This window comes from Tinamus guttatus, unplaced genomic scaffold (genome assembly GCF_059628265.1).
Source record: "Tinamus guttatus ecotype Peru unplaced genomic scaffold, ASM5962826v1 Tinamus_guttatus_pri_ptg000011l, whole genome shotgun sequence".
Lineage (NCBI taxonomy): Eukaryota > Metazoa > Chordata > Aves > Tinamiformes > Tinamidae > Tinamus > Tinamus guttatus.
In genome coordinates, this window is record NW_028288545.1 from 230,963 (window position 1) to 253,061 (window position 22,099).

A 22,099-nucleotide genomic window follows, 5' to 3' on the forward strand; every position below is an offset into this window, starting at 1 on the left:
TTTATCTTTTTCTTTAACTTACAAAACATCTCTAAGCCATGTCATATACTACAGAGAGAAGATTTTAGACAACAGCAATGCTGTACAGAGCTGGAGAATAAAAGATTTCTTGAAAGGAAGTTTCAAGTTAGATCTTGGAAAAGATTGTTTCAAGATCCTACATCCCCTACACCTGTGCTCTGTATGCATGTGCACATGCCATTCCTCCTCTCCTTCAAGAGCTTCTAACTTAGTAGACTGATTTTAACAAGATTTCACAGAAGAGTACAATTCTGACAGGTAAGTTCCTACTAGTTTTATGAGAAAAGGAATTAGGTATGAAAGATGCCTTGTAAACTAGCAAGAAATACGGAACTTTGACCCTGCGGCGGAATCAAATTTGCTGGATTTGGTTATTTAGATATGTCGAGTGTCCCAGCATTCCTCTAAACTAGCTCTTCCAAAACCAGTCTCTTAGGACTGTTTATTTTCCTGGAATTGCTAGTCCTAAAGGTCAATGCATTCCAAATAAACCAGATTCTCCATTAGCCGCCATTTTGTGACGAAAGACTTCTCATACCATAACAAACATGTCCGTCTCCATGGAAGCCAATGGAACACTCGCAGGAAAAGTGATTCCCCGTCCCGGGGCGACACACTGCGTTGGTGTCGCAGTTATGGGTGCCGGTGTAGCACGGATTCCGGTTAATATCAGCAGAACCATCTGACAAGAGAGAAAATGGTTAGCTAAAACATCTGTCCAAGCAGAAGGGCCAAGACACAGCCCAGAAGATCACTTGCAATGTGCATCCTGTGAGAAAAGAGAACACGTTTTGCATCACCCTGTAGGCAAGATGCAAGTATCAAATGTGACATCAGCACCTGCATTCCTTGTTACTGCTGCAAAAAACTGTTTAGCTAATAAACAAACAAAAAACCAACAAATTAAAAAAAATGAAGACAACAACTGACCCTAGGCCCCAAATATGATACTTAATGCCCATTTTGGTCATTGTAATTAGCAGAACTTCATCACTGGAATAAAAATAGAGAGATAAAACAAAGAGCATAGTTCTTCCTGTGCTCATCTGGCAGACACATTCAAAGTGTTCATTTGCTTTCTTCTGATTTTTGAGCATTTTGGAGAGAGGAGGGGCACAAAGAAGACAGGCTCACAAGCAGCCATTTCAGGAATAGAAAAAACAACTGCAAATTAAGGAAACACACTGACAAAATGCTAGCAAGTTTACAGGCAGTTCCAATAAGACACCTCATCAGCTGTCTTACTTTCAAAGATATAGTGTCGTGTTTCAAGACAAACTATAGAAATTAGTCTCCCCCATGGCAGATCTTACCGCCTTGTATTACCCTTTGTTCCATTCATATAAAAAAAAAAAAAGTAGAGGAACTGTAATTTAGATAAAGAGCAACTGTACATTCCATGAATCCAAGCAGCATTAGATTCAAGTTGACATGCAGAGAATATTTCAATTAATTGGACACTTAAGCTCCACTGAAAGCTCCTGGCTTTCACTAACCCAAGGAATAAATTAATTTAATTCCTTAGCACCCAGCTAAACTAGACTAGAAGAGCTTGGCTCTTAAATATTCTCAAAAGAGAAAAGGGAAGAGTTCCAGTTCATACGTACCACTGATGGGCCCGATGGAATTACTCATTGCATATCGCAGAATCTGCTCGTCTCTGTTGTAGAGGACAAACACACTGTCCACCAAGAGCTGCTGAGTAGCAGGAGCGGCATGCAGAGACTCCTCATGAAGGCACTCATCAAAGGAGATGGTCTGGCGCCACTGATAGGCGGCCGTGTACGAGGAGGCAGCCCCATCCCTTTCCGGCTCCGTCACCGTGTACTCCCTCGTGGACGACGAAGTGATCACTGCAGAATGGGAACAGACACAGAGGAGCTATTAAAGTACACCTATTTGCAAGCAAAAGGAGAAAACGTCAGCTGACTAGGCTTATTTTGTTGTCAGGCAGCAAAGCCTTGAAGGATGTGCCATATAAAAGACCCAGATCAAATTTAAAATTTGAACTTTACTTTGTGGGGAGACACTTCCCCAGAAAAAACAGCCTTTCTACAGAGCACGGAGATGTTCAACAGCTCCTCTGAAACTCTGAAGTAGTTTGGCATAAAGCAGAAGTTTCCTGTTGCCTCCGAAATATCACAGTGCACATCAACAGCCCAAATAGGAAGTGGGTTCAAAACCGGCTGCTGAAGCAAGACCCTTGTGAAAACGGAGCAGCAGTGATGCAGCTACACCACTTGGAGCTGTCTACAGGAATCAGAGCACACCCTTGGAGCAAAGTGTATTCTCCTAAGTATCCAAATGCACTCAAATCCTTGGATACAGCCCAGGCTGCAGCATCTTTGACAGAGGGGCTAGCTGGCAGGCAGCAGCACTCCAGCCACACTATGATTTTGTTCTGTTGAAACACCTGTGACTTTATCCAGGAAGAAGAAAGCAAAAAAAAACAGATGAAAGCAAAAGAAGAGGCATTCTGCTATAAATGGTGAAATGAAAAAATGGTTGCTCTTAACAAATCTCAGTATTTGAAAGAAGAAATTGAGCAAAACAATGAAAAAAAATGGTGGAAAAAATGGTAATTAATGGTAATTTTCTTGCCAATCATTCATATTAAATTCAAATGATACTGACAAATGTTTGTTATCAGCACACAGCACGGTCACTGCTATGCAGCTTACATAACACGTACCGGTGCATGAACAGCCTGTACGCTTTCACTGGACAACACCAAAGTCTACTTAATGACAAATCCCTACAGATAGCTATATCCCAGTCTGGCTCCTACTGAAGAGCTGTGGACACCACAAGAAGTTGTGTGACCTGTATGACTGCCATCAGCAGTTCACAGACAAGACTAATGGAAAGCGAATCGGGCATGTTTCGCCAACATCAGTTCAGAGAAACTGAAGCTTAAACTTGGAAAGTCTCCAATAAAAAGATTAGAAGTATTTGTATTGTCCCAGTTATAATCTACTTTCTTCCAGGACCTATTCCTCATAGGCAAAAAGCAATTTTGTATTAACTGAGGGGCCAAAAATACATCTGCAAAGAATGTAATCGAATTAGAGACTGTCTTCTTTCCACTCTGAGAAATGTACGCTGTCATATGATTTCATTCTTAGGGCACCTTACCAGAACTGGAAGTGTGATAGAGCTCAGTGTATGGTTCTATATGGACCGATGAACCAGAGGGAATCTCAGGTATTCTGCCCTCCATTTCTGTGCTGATGGTAAGGTGACCATGTTCATCAATTCCACTGAATTTCTGCTTGATAACCATCTTCTCGTTGTTGCCAAGAAAAGTTACTTCAGTTTGCCGTGTAAACTCACCACCTAAAGAAATAGTATTAGTTAAGTCACTTACCATGAACTTCTAAATCCTTCTATGAAACTGTTGTTTCTAGTAGCTAGAATATAAATGAGTATTTTCTGCCAGCCTTTAGGCAGTCTAATTACTAATGCTTTGGGTTCCGAAAGAAATACCTTCCAGAAGCATATGGATAATACCCTCGGATACTATAAGCAAACTATCTTTTCTTAAATACTGAACATGCTGAAGTACAAGTAAGCCTTAAGAAGTAGTGAAAACAAAGTTCATCAAAACCTTTGATTTTATAATATCTGTTAAAATGGGAAATTAGTTGTACATTTTAGAGAAAAATCTCAATTCAAAATACCTTCAGTTAAACAGATTCAGTACATTTATTTCCAAATCAAAATCAAATGAAACACATGTTGTAAATTACAGGAAGAAATTCAAACACACAAAATGAAAGAAAAAAAAAATGCTATGCTCAGCTAACACGATAATCTAAATTCCTGCTACAGCACTGTAAAGAAGAAAAAAGAAAACACATGTTCTCCTAAAACAAGCTAAGCCTGCAGCTTAAATTCATATGCACAAAAGAGACCCCAGGCCCATACCTACATATGAACCTTAATTCTGAAATGCGGTTTCCTTCAAACAAGTTAAAAGAAGCATTAGCATCTCATGCAGAAATCGCTTGTTTAGAGTTTCAGACCTTCAAGAGGTCAGACTCTCTGTGTTTTGCACCTTTGGCACAATCTAAGCCAGGCCTAATTAGATATTAATTCCCTGAAAATAAGTCTATCAGGAAAATGAAGTCAGCAAGAAGGTGAACGCACAGCTAGAGTGCATCTCTAGAAGAGCACTGGCAATTAACGTTAGACCGCTTGTAGATTACAGGCATCTTATTGCAGTAGTTCTGCATATTTTGGTACTAAAATGTCAGACGACTTCTAATAATCTCTTTCTTATATGGAAACTAGCCAATTTGTCAGTCTCCTCTGTAAGAGATTTAAATGCTTGCGCACTGATTGTAAAATAAAGATCCCAATATCTACATGGTGTAAACAGGAAAAAATGGTAAGTTTCCTGACAAAGCAATCCATATTCAACTCAGAACAGTAGTTTTTCACCCTGTATTGCAAATAAACATTTATTTTCTCTGAAGCCAGATGAAATAACATTTTTAAACACTATTTTTAATTAAAAATTTACCAGTAACACTGAATCCGTTCTTATATCCTTCTTGTTCCACAGCAAACATCCATCCTATGATACCTCCGATAGAGGCAAGAGGCAGTAAAGAATACCCCAAGGTCTCTGGGATCGTGCTGATGGCAGTGTAGGCACGTCCTTGGTTCATCACAACATAGGAGTGGAGGTCAGTATTCTCAAAGACAACTGGAACTGGGTTATTTCCTACAAAGATTCTTCCTTTGACTTTCCCATTGACCCTCTGAGGAGATCCTGGCAAAAAGCAATCAGAATAAAATGACAGTTCTCACATATCCTCCAAGAAACATGCTCAGAGCATTCCCTATGTTCAAAGAAAGACATTAACATGAACATGAAGAGCAAAAACAGCAAACACGCAAAAAAATATTTAAATTGGCTAGAGGGGAAGCTGCCTACAAATAGTGTGCCAGTTTGGTTATATGTTTTTGTCATTACACGGTGACCGAGTGGCTGTAACTGCCTAAAGAGATGTTTGTTATCCTCATTAGCAATTTTTCATCTGTAGATAACTCAGTGAACAGACTAAGCTGTTACAGTATCTCTGGCCATAAGTGGCATATAGTAATTTTGGTGGAAAATCATACCCATACCTCCTGATTGCAAATGCATTAGAAGCATTTAACCCTATTAGAAAGCTACCACCAGTAGACACTTAGAATAGCTTTGTTTCCTCTCTGGAAAAGCCTGCAGTCAGCTATTTTAGTTTTTGAAATGCATCTATAGTCTGAGTCAATTCACCATGAGGATTACAAGTGTATACATAAGGAATTCCTCCATTGATCCTATACAGGAACAAAGTGTAAATGGATATCTAACAAAAATCTGGCAGATTAGCCCTTTAATAAAGAAGCTTAAGAACCAGATGAAGGGCAGCCATGCTATTTATTTTGTTGATCAAAGTTAATTTGTTCATCCTTTTTTAGCTGTCCATTTCTAGACTAGATCAGATTATAAAACATATCAGAATTCCAGAAATAAACACTGGATATTATGATACCAATTAAATTGTTTATTACATAGGAGTATGTTTATTCTAAAAAGTCATACTAAAATGAGATGCATTAAATTGAACACCGGAAATAATTTGGTTCATTTAAAAACCCGATCTCTTTTTTATAGTTCACTTCTTAATTTTCCTTTCCAATCATACATCTTTCAAGAAGTACTTTTTTTTACTCTTGAAAACAAGTCATCTCATTCAAAAGTGTCACGTGTAATTGCTGCACAAGTGTCTAATTTTCAAAAAGTTACCTTCTGCTACACATTGTCTGCCATTTCCTTTGTACCCAGCAATACAGCTGCAACAAAAACCATTCGGATAGTCTTTGCAAACAGCATGAATGGAGCACTGGTGGCGGTTGTTAGCACAGGTCTGTTGGACATCCGTGTGGTAGCGGAACACTGTAGAAATAAGGCCAGCCATGTAAATAAACTACAGGTAGTAACTACAGTATTTGCATACCCTGGGTGCTGTTTCAAAATCCCAATAGCCTCAGTGGATCACATTTTTTGTTTTGTCTTTACGAAAAACAAACAATTGCAATTGACTTTTGCCAACACTGCAATATGCAAATAACAGTCCGCTACTTTTCAGGAAAACACCAAGGCTTCAGATGTTAGAAATCTGGGTAGTTCTATTGACTTTAGTGGATCTGTACTAATCTTCAGCAACCTAGAAACTCTCTTGGTGAAACTGAGCACATAAAAAGCTTAACGTTCCAATTTCCAAATCAAAACAAAAACCAGCCTCACTAAACTCAGAACAAATACAGTACTTAGGAGCCAGTACCAGCTGTACTCTGTAATTCTAGTTGGCTTACCCCATTAATTCATACTGATGGCAATCTGCTCATCTAGTTCAAGGAACATTTAACATCTGGACAGTCAGTCATACTGTTTTGAATTTTCTATAAACACTCCTTTGGAAGTTAAATTTGCCAAACCTGTGTCCTTGTAAAACATGAGGCCATGAAACCCTAAGCTGACAATTTTTACAGCAGATTCTATTCTCAGCCTTTATTACATCACCTGTATGCAGCAATATGCCTATGCAAGGCAAAAAATAAATAGGTTTCCATAGAATTCCTCATAAAATCCTACCAGGAATAGTCAGTTAAGGCAGCTATTGAAGTCCTACAACAACAGTCCTGGGCAAAAAACATGGATAAAGCAGTTTCTACCAAGAATGTGTTGGATTTAAAAACAGCAGTATCCCCTGGGGGAGGCTTTCTTTAGGACAGACTTAGGTTCCACAGACCTCTTGCTCTCCTGTAAGCTTGACTAGTAGGATAAATTGACTCAACTGGCAGGATGTGAATCAGAGGTGATATTCGACTTAAATGCCTCCATGAATAACACAACCTCATTAAGCATGCACAGATTTTTAAATCAAGGGTAGGGAGAAAGAAACAGATTACTCTTTTTAATAACTCAATTTCATGTGCATCTGTGATATTTTTCCAACCTACCTTTTGCGGCAGGACCCAAGCACTACAAGACAGACCTTACCTATCCCTGTTTCATCAAATTCTTCCACATCTATGACCTGGGGCTGCTGTGGGGGGAACTGCTGGACTTGAAACTGGCGAGGTGCAGTTTTTGCTGTTGGGAAATCTTGCTGACCATAAAAAGACTCAGTTGAAGGTACTTCTGTTATGTCTTGGTATGAAGTCATAAAGTCTTCTGCAGCTAGGTGAGGAACACTGTACGTAATGTGGTGCTGGTCCCCTTCTATACTGTCCATAGTGCTGGTTACGTGTTCCAGTCTTATTTCAGTGGAGCCATAATCAGCCATAAATGGTTTTGAAGTCATCTCCTGGTCTTGTTCAATGGACTCCAGGCTCTCCAAAATGCTGCTGATCTTGGCAGGCACAATACTGTCAGATGAGCTGCCAATCTCAAACACCCAGACACCCTGCCTGCCAGCATTGCTACTTCTGTCAAAGGGAAGCATATGCAAAAGAAATCAGTCAAGTACAAATTCTACAATACTTACATCCTACACATAAAATGTTGTAACTCCACAGAGAAATACCAGGGCAAAACTGCTGAGCTATGCATCTCTGCATATAACTAAATAGGTATAGTTTATTAAGCTATAACACACTTCAAAGCCTGGGCAGTGTTTCCCTTCCTCAGCTAGAGGTCTCCTTGAGAATTTTTACCCTCCTTGTCTCCAAAGAGATGGGAACAAAAGGAGGAAATATTTGAGCCACAAGCATCTTGTTAAACAGTCGTTAGAGCTTTCCAAAACACTTCCTTCGATTCTCGCCCACATTTTTGCAGAAAAAAAAGCTGTGAAGTTGAAAATATTAAGAGATAAAGTTCTAAACAAGCGGTCCAGGTTTTAGAAGGCCTAAGTATATAACAGCTATCAGTGACAAGAGAACTGTGAATTTTTCTGACAAAGTAGACTGAAGTTCTTATATTCTTTGAGAGGGTGCATATTTGTCACTGGCAGGCAAACTCTGCAATATCTCATAAAATCACTGACAGCATTTGCTATTTCTCATTGTCTCATGCTGCAATTACTAAAAAGAAAATGAAAATCCCTGTTGGTTTGGGGGAAAGTTTAAACAAACAAAAAAAGCATACTTCTGTAGGTTTCTGATGGCCTCTTCATCATTAGCAATGACATTGTAGGATCCTGGTTTTTCCCAAAAGTAGTAATTTGTAGAGGCTTGACTAAAGCCAACCATAGCAGGACTCCTTCTATCATCATTCTTGGAGTATGTACTATAGAACTGCAAACCATCTTCTGGATAAAGGAAAATAGCATAGGAACTGGAGTCAGAAGAGGCTAAAACAGCCTGGAATGTGTTTCTCTGTGAAGAAAATTTAAAAATCACTTACTCATGGAAAAATAGTCAAAAACAGACAACAGGATGGCATTTTGTAAAAACACACATATTTTCATTTATTACCAAGAGGTAATGTACCATATACCTATTGTAGACTTGTCAGTCAATCAACTTTTCAGATAAATCAACATTAAGCAAGCTTACATTTTGCTATGGTAGTTTTTGCTTACATATGCATAAGTATAAAAAGTTAAGTTGAAGGTGTCACAAAATAGCCATAGAGGCTGCTGAAAACACAGCGATTAAATTCTATAAACATGCAGAGCATGCTAGACAGTCTTTTTTAAAGTGATGCATGATGTGATGTATTAGACTAATTAAAAAGAGGTATGAAATTGATATGAGCATATTTATAAACAGAATAATTGAAGAGGAGTTTAAGTTTTATATTGTTGCAACTCTGGCATTCTCTGCAGGAACACTCCTACACACTATAGGAACCATGAAGATAGTGCCTCATACATCAGCTATTCCTCACTACCACAGTGTGCAACCATTACTGTGAAATGAAATAGCAGCAATACAAAAGCAAGTTTCTTCCAAATAAGCTACCTACTTCTTCATTCAAGGAAGATAAATAGTCTCCTACTGCAATAGTAGTTACAATAATGAGCTTTTTTGTGAATGCAACGTCAAAAAATGAGTTTATAGTTTATTATAATTAAAGTTTCTGTTAGTCCATATACCTACCACATTTTGAATATCTGATGTCAAATAAAATGACTTAAGAGCCTGTCAAACAGCACAAGCCAATTGGATTACACTGCACAGATACAGGACATGACATCCTAGTTTGCAGTTATTGCCACATCACAAGTAACAGTTTCAAAATGTGGATTGTTGGGCAATATAAAAAAATTAATCTATTTAGACTTAAGCATTTTCTTCTACATGACTAATACTATAAAATAGAAGTCAAGCAAAAACTCTCATCTTGCTATATCCTTTTCAGCAACAAAAGAATATATTCTTAACTTCACAGGATTTATTCACTTATAAAGTAATTTAAGCCTTCAGAACAATAGGTTATGGTGTTAAATTACTGCTGAACACACTGTGCAAGATGCTTCAAAGCTCTGCTTAATGCTCACCTTTTCTTTCAAAGCAACATCTTCTCCAGGGGCCTGGTAAGGAGCCACAAGCTTCCATGTAACAATCACAACACTGCTAGGATCAAAGGTGGTCTCAGGAAAACCTCCTTTGATGAAGTCTGAAGCAAGCTGTAAGACATCTGGGGATGAATCTTCTCTGTAATAAACGTTTCCATGTCCATCTGTTGTATCCAGATCAGCCATAAAAGGAGCAATAGCCCCAAAACTGACTGGGAATTGACCGAGATACTCTTCTTCATTTGAAGGTTCATTTACAGCAATAATCCCATTAGTTGAAACCTAACAAAAAAAGGGAGATTGTAAGATAAATACTGTTCATAAGACTCTCTCCCGCACCTTTGTGCTTGAAGTCATAGTATTTTCATTGCATTTCTAAAACAAATTCAGTCAAAAGCCAGTCTGGTATTTGTGAAGTAACTGAAATTGTACAAGTTTTGTTCTGATCCCAATCAGGAATCTTGGGATTTCAGTTTTCTAAGAGTCCTTATTAAGGATAAATGTAGGGATAAGCCTAAGCTCCCCAGAAGATGATTTTAGGTAGGTATTTTAATTTCAAATTTAAATTTATTGCCTTTTCCAACAATCTCCACATTTCATGTTTTGCCAGTTATCTCACAGACCCAGTGCATCCCTTTTGTGAGCAGTGCATGAATCCACTTAAATAATTACAAACACCCCTCACTATTTTTTGCTGTTACTCTCTTACAAAGTACTTTTACAAGAACATGACTTGGAATGGTGGAGAGGAAATAAATACTTGCAAAACTTTCTCCTCTGATTATCCAGTGAGGTAAACTCTTACTTAATGTTTAAAACAGAGACTATAGGGAAGCTGTATCAAAGGAACACCGCTTAGAATCTAACTTCCACTACGAAAGCGGAGGAGGCTTAGTCCAGCATAGAATATAAAACTGTCCATTCCTATAGAAGTCTGACACTGATAAAATAAGGGAAAGGAAAAAGGAAGCAGCTCTCTTAATCCCCCCACAGACACATGGAAATAGTCATGCAACAAGAGGTCGTCCTATTTCCATAAAAGCCTGTGTAGGTTGTTAGAAAGGGAGTGGGTCAGTTGAGATTTTCTTTCCTGCTACAGCACTGACTCAGAAAACTTCTGGGCAAGGTACCAGTCTACATAGATATGTCCATCTAAGAAGCTGCTCCATTCTGCTCAAATATTGCAAAAGTTTAGGTGAGTCTTTTGAGACGATGACAGAATTTACTTTGACTGGCCAGGGCTGTTCCAGTTTTCTCTTCTTTATAATCATCCACCGAGGAAACTTTTTGTCACTGTACAATGTAGACCACAATGTGCTGCTGCTTATTCCAGAAGCCAAGGAAACAGAATTTCTATGACAGATACAGGCCATTCAATAAATTCCTTCTCAGCAGGGAGTAACAATTCCTTTTTGTGTGTCCTGTCATAGTAATATGGAAAACTGACTCTGTTACTTGAGAAAGATTTAGTAGTAACAAACACATGTGAAACTCTTGGTCCAAAGACTGCAGCTACGGCTGGCTCAGGGAGATTTAACTGGCCAAGGAAAGGGTTATTCGCAGGCCACCACCTCCAGCTCAGACATAGATGCCAGGCAGGTCCTCACGTGACAGTTAACTCTCTCTACAGCGTACAGGCAGCAAACCAGGGCTGGCTCTCACAGACGAGGCAACCAAGACGAGGCAACCAACCGGCATCAGGCCCTGAAGCAGTGCATAGACTGCACTCCCACACACCTTTTCATTCCAGGCTTTTCTTTCAGGCAGGTATGACACCACAGGAATCAGACACTCACAAATATATTTTCAGTTGTTCGACTCCCTGGTGCCAGAAACACATCTGACTACCTACAGGCAGCCATGCACTTGGACTCTGGAGCTGCTGCCAGACATCCAGGAGGCTCACATGGGCACAGAGGTCTCCAAAACAGCACCTTTAGCTGTGAAACTAAAGAGCAATTTTCTACAGATTTGCCTCATTCATGTAATTTATTGCATGTCCAAGAAGAACGAATTGCTACTGTTCTTTTCCATGTTTGAGACGTTCAGAACCTACATAACCTTTGTCAACACCTGGAAGAACACAGAAATAGCCACAGTGACTCAGACCGCGAGAGCAGCTAGCCCAGCACCCTGTCCCTGGCAATGGCCACCAGCTCACAGCTTAAGAGCAGCAAGGGAAAGATGTGCATGTACCCCCAACACCAAGCAGCCCCTCACATTCAGCTGAAGGGATTCCCTGGGTTTGACTGTTTAGTCACCCTCAGTTGATCTCCTTCAAACATTTGTTAAGTCTTCCCTTGAACATATGTAAAAGTCACACAAAATCTTTTAAAGGAATACCACAGAGCTGACTCGGACTCTGAGCTCTCTTCTGCATTTTTGGTTGTTTTGAACTTGGCTCCCTGCTTCATTTGATGGCCGTTTTGTACTTGGACACACTCTCAAATGTTGTCATCTGTCATCTCTCTTCTGCAATTTCTCCTCCAGAGCAAAGACTTGCAGCCTATTTACTCATTCGCTGCCTAAAAGTCGTTCCACGCCTCTGATCATCCTCCTTGTCTGGGATTTTCCTCTCCCCTCCACCACTCAATGCTTCTGAAAACAAGGAAGCGAGTACTGCATATATCTGCCAAAGCACAGATGAACTCCAGATTTGCCCAGTGATATAATGGCAATTTCCAGTTTGTACTAAATTCTTAATACTTCTGAACATTTGTTGCACTTTCATATTTCTCCTGAACCAATGCTTGAAACAATGTTTTCTTCAATTTTTTTTTAAACATACCTCCAAGATCTTGCTCTGGAAGGACAACAACCAGCTCAGTATCTACAATTTTACCTGTGAAACTATGATGGCTTTTCCTTATTCACATTTATCTACAGTAGATTTCAACTGCTAATTATTATGTAGACAACCAGCACTGGGAAGTCCTTTTGAAATATCCCCCAGTCATTTCCAGAACATCCTCTAGCATCAGATAAGCACTGCACTCACACTGCCTTTCAGAGAAAAAATTATTAAAGGCCACTTCGCTAGAAGCGTGTAGGTTACTGGCATGAAACCTCTAGTGACCATAAAGATTTCAGGCTCCTAACTGTTAAATGTTGTTGAAATTCACCAACAGGTTCAGAAGCTGCTTCATAATCTCTTTTTTCTCAACAAAACCGAGCTAAAAAAACCTAAGCATCCCAAAATTCAGTTGCCGTACTGGTACTGTATTTGTTGCTTACGATATAAAATGAAAACAAAGAGGAAAAGAACAGAATTTGGCAGCCCCCATGAAAACTATCCAAATTCTAATTAGTTCACTCAGCTCCAAGGAATGGAAACAATTATTGAACATACAGAGCAAGTTGTTCATAGACTAAGGCTTAATATTCCTGAAGAGACTGTGCAAAAACATCTGTATACAAGATGACATCAGCAGTGGCAGCAACGAAGAGGGGCCCCTCCACACCCACTCACTCTTCCCTCCTCTACAAATTTGCTACTGCAGCAAGCAGGAAATGGACAAGTTTTTCAATGCGTCTCACAGAAAACGAAGGGAGATTTCAGCATGTTTCAAAATTTCAGCATAACCTGCTGCAGGCTTATTTAGCACAGGTAACAAGCACTAAGTAATTAATCAGCGTGGGGCACACAAGTCTTTCAGGGACCTTGGCTGCTTACAACTTGGCAACATCCTTTAAAATGCGGATCTCCATTAGTGCTGCTACAGGCAGCAAATCACAGAAAGAAAGAGGCTAGTGCAAGTACTTAAGCTAGAAATACCCCTTCACATATCACACACACCTAGCCCTTGGACCCTCCCTTGCCTACCAAGGGTCAGAACACGTGCCCTGGGTATCAGTCACCTCGATACAGGATCATGGCTAACAGGACCCATTGCCTCAGCGTTACAAGTGGCTAACATGGTGCATCAGAAGGGATTTTAAAAAAGGGTTAACTGTATGGACTATATCAGCACCAGATGCATAAGCTATGCAGTGTAATAAACCAGTGTTTAGATGCTACAGTGAAAAATACTTCAGCAAAAGTTAAGAATGTATAAAAAAAAAAACAGGAAGATGCCTTTATTCATAAAAGGTATATGCAAAGTGTTTTAGCACTATGTGATCTGCACAAGCATACTCTACTTGTGACTTATTTTATTTGTAACTTACAGTGGCTGTAGACCCTAAAGAGAACTATGAATTTTAGGAGCATAGACTAAAGAGATAGCAAGTTTTACCACGGTGCAGACTCTTCCCTCGCAGGCAGCCACATGATACAAACCTAGTTCAGAACGGCTCCCCAAGCATCTGCTACACCTGCACACCACAAAACACCTTTCATCACTGTAAAGCAAAGCTAAGACTTATCCTGAAAGTTAAAGGCTCCATTCTACCACTTGAAGACAGCAGAAAAGATGGTCATCATTACAGTGGACTTGCTGAGGCACTTTAGCATGCGGGTGGACTCCACCATTAAAACTGGCACTTAACAGTTCCTGTTGTAGGTAGAGAGCAGGGATTTGTAGTGTCAGGTCTAAGTTTTTCCCTTACTTCTTGCTTATACAGTTTGAGACAAGTAGCCTGAGTCCCACTCTAAATATTCTTCTGAGAGATGCAAGGTGTTTGAAATAGTATAGAAATAGTACAGAGTATTTAACAGAGTTTAAGGGTGCAGACTTCAGGTCTGCATGCACCCTATACATGGAACAGACTAAAATAACAGTAAGAGAAAATTCAATCAAGACCACTAAATATTACAGAATAGGAAGCAGAGATCAGAAGAAACCATACCTCTTTTCAGATGCTTTTGGCTATTGATTTCTTAGATTACTAAAAAATTAAGTGTATCAAGTAATTTTATTAAGGAGATAAAAAACACCAACCATTCTCATTCTATGCTTGGAGCTTATAAATGAGACACTTCAGATTCAATGTTAAGGAAATACTTGAATGAAAATTGAAGGCTCTCTGCCACCTAGAAGACATTTGTAAATCCTTAAATGAAAATAAATAAAAAATGAGGATTTTGTAAAGAGATTCTAGTGTAGAGAATGAACTTTCATCATTATTGAAGAGAAGTTTTCAGTTTTCATATTATTAATACATTTATATTGACACAGATAATAAGTAGCATGATTTAACCTCACCCTGTTCCTTTTAAGCTCACACTAGTAAGTTAAAGTGTGGACCACTAAATAAACAGAAGTAATTCGGAGTAAGCACAGGGTTTCATTAAAGCAGCATTCCTGTCAAAAGGGAAAGAAAAGAAAAAGGCCTTAGGGGGGTGTTGTCTTAAGACCAGCTCTACTGTACATCTTTCCTTTTAGGGTATAATTCTATTTAAATGGACAGGAACTAAAACAGATGTATTTTTAGCAAGTTAGGCTTCTGAGCAACACACATAGTTAAGATATATTCATGGATCGTACTAGAACAAATCACATACACTGTCTATAGACAATCCTGTCTCAAGTAACCAAGGAAGGAAAAGGAGGCATAAAAAGAAGCAACAAATCACTCTGGCAAAGAAAGGGAGGGAGGGAGACATATAAAAAACAGAGAGGGAGGAAGAAAAGCAATAATACAAAGAGCAAAATAAAAATCAAAGACTCAGACAAATGAGATATTTCTCCCAGACCAGTTACCAGACATTCGAGGACATGAACTTTTCTAGGTAAGAGAGTTTAGAACAATTGAATTTGTTTGTATAACCCAGTGCCAGTTGAGTTAAAGCAGTAAAACTTTCTAATATAAACACAGCCAAGTATTCCTTAGCAAGTTAATAACAGTAACAATTAACAAATTAATGCAAACTTGACTTATAAGGCTCTTGCTCTTCCCTAAAAGGAAGCAATCCCAAATCCTTCAGCTTTTCCTCCTCAGTAAGTCCTAGCATAAACAAGATAAAAACTTTACTAAATATGTCCTAATAAATCAAATAGCTCAGCATGGGTCAGGGATAGGATTTAATATTATAAACTTAGTTTTACTGTTGCTTAGGAAAACACCATGTTTTCCTTGAAGATACCCTCATAGAATCTTAGTATGTGAAAGCCTCATGTTTCGATTTATATATATATATATATAAATTCTCTCTTCTAGCTATATTAAAAAAAAAAGTATTGTTGCCAGGAATTTTAAGACAAGACAGTACTAAGCAATCCTTCCTTAGGGCTCCCTACCTTACTTATTCATATGCAGGGCTAATTCAAACAACTCGGCTTCTCCACTGTTCGAGAAACAGAGACAGGAAGACAGGACAACATGGAAATTTTGAGCTGATCAAAGGTGAAAGCTGCATAATGTCAAGCACTCAATAATCAGGACAAACTTTTCACATTATTCTGATCAACCTTACAGAAATATGTATTTCACCACAATAACTCAAACCTGATCCATAAATTTCTGGAATAATTGCATGTTAATAACTTGGTAATATTTACTATCAAATAATCAATAGTACTTACTATCAACTAGCAATATTTCAGTAAATCCTCGTTGTAGAATAATACCATATAGCTTAATAAGTACTTACGAGCAATATATAACAAAACTGTGTGTTTTGATTGTGCATTTAGGACTGTTCAATACAGTTGTATAACAGACACCTATCTCCTTTCCCTATCCCCCTACTTTACAATATAAGATTATGTAGCCTGATACTGAAATATCATTATCAGACTCTGCCTATATCAAAATCAGCCATCCTTAGCATTCAGTAATTACGCTGAAATATCTCTAGAAGTGATTCTGGGGTAGTCTTACATAGGTATTCCTCCAGATAAAAGAAAAAGAAAAAAAAAAAGGAAAAAAGGAAAGAAAAAAAAAGAAAAAAAAACAAGCAAACTAGAAACACTCCTATCCTTTAAGGCCTGAGCAAGTTACAAGATCATTAAACTGAAGAAACTTTGTGTTGTTAGCCCATTCACTGCTCTTTGAAAACTGTCACCTTTCAGCCCTTATCCTATGCATTGTTCTCAGTGACTGGATATACCGCCCACTATCTTTCAAGATGTCTGTATGGAAAAAAAAAAAAACGTATTTTTTACTTGGGCTGGCTAATCAGTTACCAAATTGTGAGTAGTGAGGACATGATAATGAACTAATGGTCAAACTGCACTCTGAACTCCAGTTAATACCTGCAAATCACCTTTACCACTAGAGTCAGTTAAAAACATCCCTTTTCAACAGAGGCATAACTTGAATACCTCTGGATCTTGGATTTCAGGCATGATTCCAGGGCATACCTCGGTGGCGACAGCATAGAAAGTGAAAGGGGCACAACCTAAGGGGTAATGATAGTGTAATTCAATGCAATTCAAACATGCTGAATCCTTATGTGAATATCCGCATGTGGTAGTAAAACAGACTCAAATATAAGTGAACTGCACCAAATTTGGCGTAAGAGCAGCCATGTGAAGGGTCCTGCATTCCTTAAAACAAAGCCATTAGAAGGTGTGAAGTTAAATTCCTTGAAGGTCTCCATGTAGTCCCAAGAGTGATACCTTAGGCACAAGAAGCTAACGCATGTTGGTTTATCTGCACAGGGTAACTGATCAGATTAGCAGGTTAAACACACCAGGCCTTGCCTCCTAAAACTCTTCCAAATATGCTAGTTAGTGTCTTCAACTGCCAGCCCAGCTGAGGCCTCGGGGGAAAAGGAGCAGCAGTGATAAAGCAGGCAGAGCCGCAAGCCAGGACTCCAGCAAAGCTCTGAAGACACGCTGCTATCTTCAACAATTTCATCTGGTTACCTTCAAGCAGTTCTGCTGCAGGCAATCTGTTTTCAATCCTGCTAGCTGATACTACACGTCCAGCACGAGCTGTAAGCGCCCCCCTTGCTGCGGGCTGCAGGCCCAGGCCGGCACACACGCTGCAGGGAGGTCTGCAGCAGCACGGGGCCTGCAGCTGCTCCGGCTGCGGGCTCCCTCGCACCAGCGGAGCTTGGAGCTGCGAGCATCACGACAACAGCCCTGGGACGTTAAGAAACGGGGCAGAACAACTTTCACAACGTAAGGGATGCCGCACGTGGAGGTGTCAGGCTGCTCATGAGAAACTCACTACTGACACTGTGCGACTTGGGCACAGTGTCAAACACAGACCATGACAAGGGGCATTTTGTAGCTCTCAGCGCATCCCATGCAGAAGGCACACGAGTTACGTGGGGCTGCCGCTTGCTCTGACGCAACTCGCTAAACGCGCCTTTCTTTTTTCCCCTCTGGTGCATCGCCTCCCAGAGAGGCCACAAAGCATCAGCAGCAGCCGCGGCACCGAGACGCGAGGGGCACAGACCGGACACGAACCGCCCAGGACACAGCGGCTCTTGTGAGCGCCACACAAGCGCCGCCGCGACCAGAGCCGCGAGGAGCGGCACCCGCCCGCGCCGCTGAAGCGGCCGCCGCCGCGCCAGGCCCGCGGGCCCCCGCGCGCTCCCGCCCTCACTCACGTGCAGGGCGCGCACGGCGGCGCCGTAGAAGCGCAGCGCGGTGCGCAACGCCAGCGCGCCCGAGCGCGCGTCGTCGCCGGGCTCGAGGGCGGCGTCGCCCCGCTCCGCGCCGTGCGGCAGCAGCCGCCGCAGCGGCTCCGCGGGCGCGGCGAGCGCCAGGGCCAGCGCCAGGGCGAGGGCGGCGCCGCGCGGGAGCCTCTGCGCGGGGCGCATCGCGGCGGCAGCTCCCGGCGCGGCCCCTCCGCGCGGGCCCCTTATGAGCGCGGGCGGCGCGGGGCGGGGAGCAGCGCCGCCGCCAATGGGGCGAGGGGCCCGCGCCGCCCCCCAGGGGGCACCCGCGCCGCCCCTGAGGTACCGGCAGCGCCTAAAACCCCAACGGCCCTGCCCGCGGCCCCGGCACCGGGGCGGTGCGGTTCCGGGCGGCGGCTGCTTCCAGGGCGGCGGCCCCCACCCATCGGGTGATTATATATATGTATATATATATATATACACACATACATATACACAAATATATTTTTTTTGTATGAGCTCTAGGCTGCGAACTCTTCTAGCGGTAGCTGCCCCGGAGGTTTTACCAGCAGTTGCAGTGTGGTACAATAATATAGCAGCAGCTGGCGTGCTGAAACAAAGTATGAATCAAAAATCAATAGGAATCAAAAATCAATAGGAATGAAGAGTATTAATTCTTATATTCTGAAATCTCTTCAACACCAGCTGCTTGATACTGGAAGAAACACACTCAAATGCATTTCATAATTAACTCCATCACTGTTATAGCTTCATTTGATTGTAAAATAAAATTCAAAAAAAAAAAAAGCTGTAAATGCAATTTTACTTACAAGATGTATACAAAATAAACACGGACAATCTATATAGCACCTTTCTGACTCTGCCTTCCTACCTTATAGTCTTGGTTATAATCGCAAGAAACACTTGGAATCAGGTGAAGACTGAATGTATTTGATACCTGTTCCTAAGCTCTCAAGACATTTCCAGAAAGCAGCAGTGTTTAAGGATTCAGTCTTGCACAGGACTGCATACACCACAGTCTTTTACCACAATGTTTTCCGTAGGGGAAAGGAGCTGGAATACTACTCACAGCCGCATTTTACATAGCCAGATGCAACACCACCTTACCTTAAACACCTGCTCATTCCATTTCTCTCATTTGCCCCCTTAGTATTTGTCTTTCATTCCTCTGGTTTTGGTAATTTCCAAGAGCCCAGGGTACCCCAAGGCAATAACTATGCCTAAATACAGGTCACTTGTGTATCAAACCATTATCATCCCTAGCACCTACTTCCATTCCACTTTTCTATTTCAGAAAAGACAGCCACAGAGACGAGCAGCACTGTCTGTAGCTTCTCCTCCAATTTCTCTGTATTTGCAGAGCTCAGAAGACAGTAATTGGTGGGTTCAGGGATATCTGGCCAAGCAGTGCTATGACAGGAGACTCTTGGCTGCATCACCACCAGTGCGCAGTCACTGGTTTATACTCACAAGACCCATGTGGGGTATCTTTCTCCTCATTTGACAAGACAGATACCCAAACTACAAGCAATTAAGTAGTATCTCCTCACTCAAGTCAGTGTTTACAGTGTAATACCTTCTTGTAGTAAATCTGAAATTCAATTATATGCTAAAAAGTTAAGTGTATTTAATATTAAAAAGCTCTGTGTTTAAATCACTAATAGCTCTATAATTAAAAATCCTCTATGGCCATCATATTGTGATTGTTTAGTATATATTTTGAGAGGAAGTTTCTATTGTAATTGAGTAAATTTACCTCATATGCAGCCCCCACTGTGATGAGTAATGAGAATCATTAGTTCCAAGACTCAAAAAGTTTTTAAGTTGTCCTTTCTAGCGTATTCACTAATGACCTGGAAAGAGGGCGCAAAGGCATGTTCACAGACATAGTAATTAACTTGGGGGACGTTAATTGCAAACAGCAATCAGAACTGAAAATGCAAAAGGCTTGAGAAAGATTAAAGATGAAAAGAATGGAATAACGCCAGCTAATATACCATGGAACAAAGTCTTTCAAAACATAAATGTTAAATGCCAAAAGCAACATTGTATTTTTAGTGGGTAACAAATTTGGTATGACAGCAGTTTGCAAAGCAACACCATGCCCAAAACAGCCAATTAGATCCCAAGCTACAAATGAGCAGGTTTTATTCTGCTACAAGAAGGCAAATGACATTTTGTAAAGGGATAATAGTGACACTGCTTTTCCACAGATGAGACATCTCGCAAAAATGTGCCACTGGAGAGAATTCAGAGGGAAACAATGAAAAAGTTCAGAGGACCAGAGGCAAAAACTAACTAAAGAATAGAGCGTGTGTACTTAGCTAAATGATAAAGGGCACTAAATTTAATTACCAGCTCATATTAGAGATATGAACTGTCTTAAACACAAATATTTGAAGGGTGTTACCAAACAGAGGCAGGAAATGTATGTGCAAGTTTGAGAAGTACAGATAACTAGGGGATGAAAGGAACTAGAAGAAACCATGAAACCAAAAGTCAGGAAACGCTTCCTAACCAGGGGGTCTATTTTCCAATTGGGCATAGCAGAAGCAGCATGATAGAACCCTTTGAGTTGCCACACCATATTGGCTGGCTTACTAAAAAACAAACCTTGAGGAATAACTCTAACTTTGGTCCTGTGATAAGACAAGCCATCAGATTTTTGACTTGAGTTTCTATCTTATATGCTACTTAAATCACAGAAATACACATGCTTATATTTGAATTTTTCCACTGCCTAGATGTGAGGAGATGTGGAAAGGGGGACTGCAGATCCTGCTTCAGATGTCACCCTCTTGGCTTTCTCAACCTCCTCCTCAGGTTCTAGAAACAGAGGGAGGGAGTTAAAATGCTCTCTTTGCTGGTGCGATTGAAGAAAGCAAAACTATGTCACAGGTCCGTGTCCATGAGGATCTTCAGCTGCCCAAAGCGTTCTAGTGGATCATCAAGAAGCGTTCTAGTGGATCATCAAAAGTAATCATGTGGTAATAAACTGAAAAGAATTGGACAGTTGGGATAATGACAGGAAAGAACAGAACTGAGGTCTGCTGAGAAGGAACATTTTCAGAGACACAAGGTCATGGGAATTAGAGGGTCACAAGCGAAGGCAAGGCTTGCAGGAAGATCATGGAGTGAGCTCCATAAATTTAAATCATTCTGCTTAATGTTCGCTAGAGTGAAACACTAAGAGATTCCTTCTATAACTCTAAATGAGCCCTCTATCATTAAGGAGGTTGCAGAATTTAGGCACAACACACACAAAGAAGATACTTTGCAGTTGAATTCTGTCCAGAAAGAGACTAATTTTTGAAGCACAGTTAGATGCTCAAGAAATACAAATGAAGACAATATTGTAACATGCCCTCTCCATTGTTATAGATATCAAAGATTGAAAAGTGTCTTCTTTTTTTCTCTCGTGTTGAAATATTGCAAAGCAACTAAAGGACAACTTCCCTGGGAACTCACATCCTGTTCCGAAGAACAGCTGGGCAGCCGTGGGGATGTGCAACACTTGGCTGATGACCTGGTCAGTACAGAAGAGCTACACTGCTGGGAGAATATTATGCAGAGCAGCAACACACTTTTCATTGCCTGAAGCAGGGGAAGAAGCATGGGAGAAGCAATAGTTCTCAGGCCCTGGCTGGGTCTGCTACTAGGAGAAATTATTTATATTTCTAAGGTTAGTTCCAACTATTTCTGTGTTCCAGTACTAGGACTGATAACTATATCAATAAGGGACAGAAAAAAATCACCACAAAGGAAGCCATTCAGCAATATTTTGCTTATACAGCATCTGCTGTGAGACTAAAAGAATAAACACTCTGTCTCACGGATAACTTACCATATCAGATAGAATAGAAATAGTAAACACAAGGAAAATATATCTCTCTCTGGTCTGATGAAGAGATGTTATTTAATGACACGTTTTACCATCACTGTGCACCCAAATGAAAAATATTGCTAAATTTTGCTTTCGTTCTTAGGCATCCAGACTTCTGCTGCAATGAAAATAAATGTGAATTTCAGCTGCACAGAGAGTGCAGAGTAATATGGTAATATTACCACACTTGATGGTAATAAACAAGAA

The 22,099-nt window shown here is 40.6% G+C and overlaps 1 protein-coding gene across 2 annotated transcripts in view; it reads right to left on the bottom strand.

Annotated features, from left to right (window-relative positions):
- Positions 1-18,192, bottom strand: part of NID1 (nidogen 1) — a 41,442-nt gene extending 23,250 nt beyond the window's left edge. The window contains exons 1-9 of one of the 2 annotated variants that reach the window (XM_088522792.1): positions 17,980-18,192; positions 9,519-9,818; positions 8,162-8,391; positions 7,076-7,503; positions 5,819-5,968; positions 4,547-4,798; positions 3,157-3,357; positions 1,629-1,874; positions 560-703 (exon numbers count right to left, since the gene is read on the bottom strand). In XM_088522792.1, the coding sequence (XP_088378918.1) occupies positions 560-703; positions 1,629-1,874; positions 3,157-3,357; positions 4,547-4,798; positions 5,819-5,968; positions 7,076-7,503; positions 8,162-8,391; positions 9,519-9,818; positions 17,980-18,192 (2,164 nt within the window). Of the gene's footprint in view, positions 1-559; positions 704-1,628; positions 1,875-3,156; positions 3,358-4,546; positions 4,799-5,818; positions 5,969-7,075; positions 7,504-8,161; positions 8,392-9,518; positions 9,875-17,979 lie in introns of those variants that run through there. The other variant, XM_088522799.1, reaches the window with a different exon arrangement.
- Positions 18,193-22,099: the final 3,907 nt, after the last annotated feature.